This window comes from Myotis brandtii, unplaced genomic scaffold, assembly GCF_000412655.1.
Source record: "Myotis brandtii unplaced genomic scaffold, ASM41265v1 scaffold430, whole genome shotgun sequence".
In the NCBI taxonomy this organism is placed as follows: Eukaryota; Metazoa; Chordata; class Mammalia; order Chiroptera; family Vespertilionidae; genus Myotis; species Myotis brandtii.
In genome coordinates, this window is record NW_005366456.1 from 323,219 (window position 1) to 324,008 (window position 790).

General features: G+C 62.8%; 1 protein-coding gene across 1 annotated transcript in view; it reads left to right on the plus strand.

Annotated features, from left to right (window-relative positions):
- The window catches only part of PRICKLE2 (prickle homolog 2), a 142,089-nt gene that overhangs the window by 135,177 nt on the left and 6,122 nt on the right, over positions 1–790 (plus strand). Inside the window, exon 8 of the mRNA XM_014546130.1 lies at positions 595–789. Coding sequence (XP_014401616.1) covers positions 595–789 — 195 coding nt within the window. The remainder of the gene's footprint in view (positions 1–594; position 790) is intronic.

The following is a 790-nucleotide window of genomic DNA, read 5'->3' on the forward strand; positions in this document are numbered from 1 at the left end:
CCTGGAGCACTCATTTACCAAACAGTCTAGGGAAGTGCATGTCCCTCTGTCTACACCCAGGGAGGCGTTCGTTTTCAAGACATGTGAGGGACATCAGGCAGATGAGGGAACTGCTGGAAGCTGGCAGGGGACTGAGCTGGCCCAGTATCATGGGACTAGAGTCCAGGCTCAGTTTTGCCAGGAAGTGCGTGGGCATGGCCCGCCTCTAAAGGTTTCTGGGCCAAAATACCCGCCCTCGGTGCTGTCTGACCACTGGACTCACACAGGCCCTGGGAGCGCTGTGGAGAGTGAAATTCTAAACGGAGCAGCAGCGCACACCAGATGCCCAAGGGGCTCCTGGTAGCTTTGATGAGCCTCTGCAGGAAATTAACGGGTCAAGCGTGTCTGCGGATGCATCTCCGCCGGGGCCCCTAGGTGGGCACTGCCCGTGGCGGGTGGGGAGAGCCCTCCTGCACCCTTTCCCGGCAGCCTCTGCGTGTCCACTGCACGGCCACACGCAGCGACCCTGAGTGATGAGTACTCAGATGCCCCCCAGCCACCGTGGCCCCCTTTCCCGCCCGTATTAACCTCCAGGGCCCTGTCCTCTCCCCGCAGGCCTCTCCGCGGACGGCGGCGCCAAGCGCCAGGAGCACCTGTCGCGGTTCTCCATGCCCGACCTCAGCAAGGACTCGGGCATGAACGTGTCGGAGAAGCTGAGCACCATGGGCACCCTCAACTCGTCCGTGCAGTTCCGCAGCGCCGAGTCGGTGCGCAGCCTGCTGTCGGCGCAGCAGTACCAGGACATGGAGGG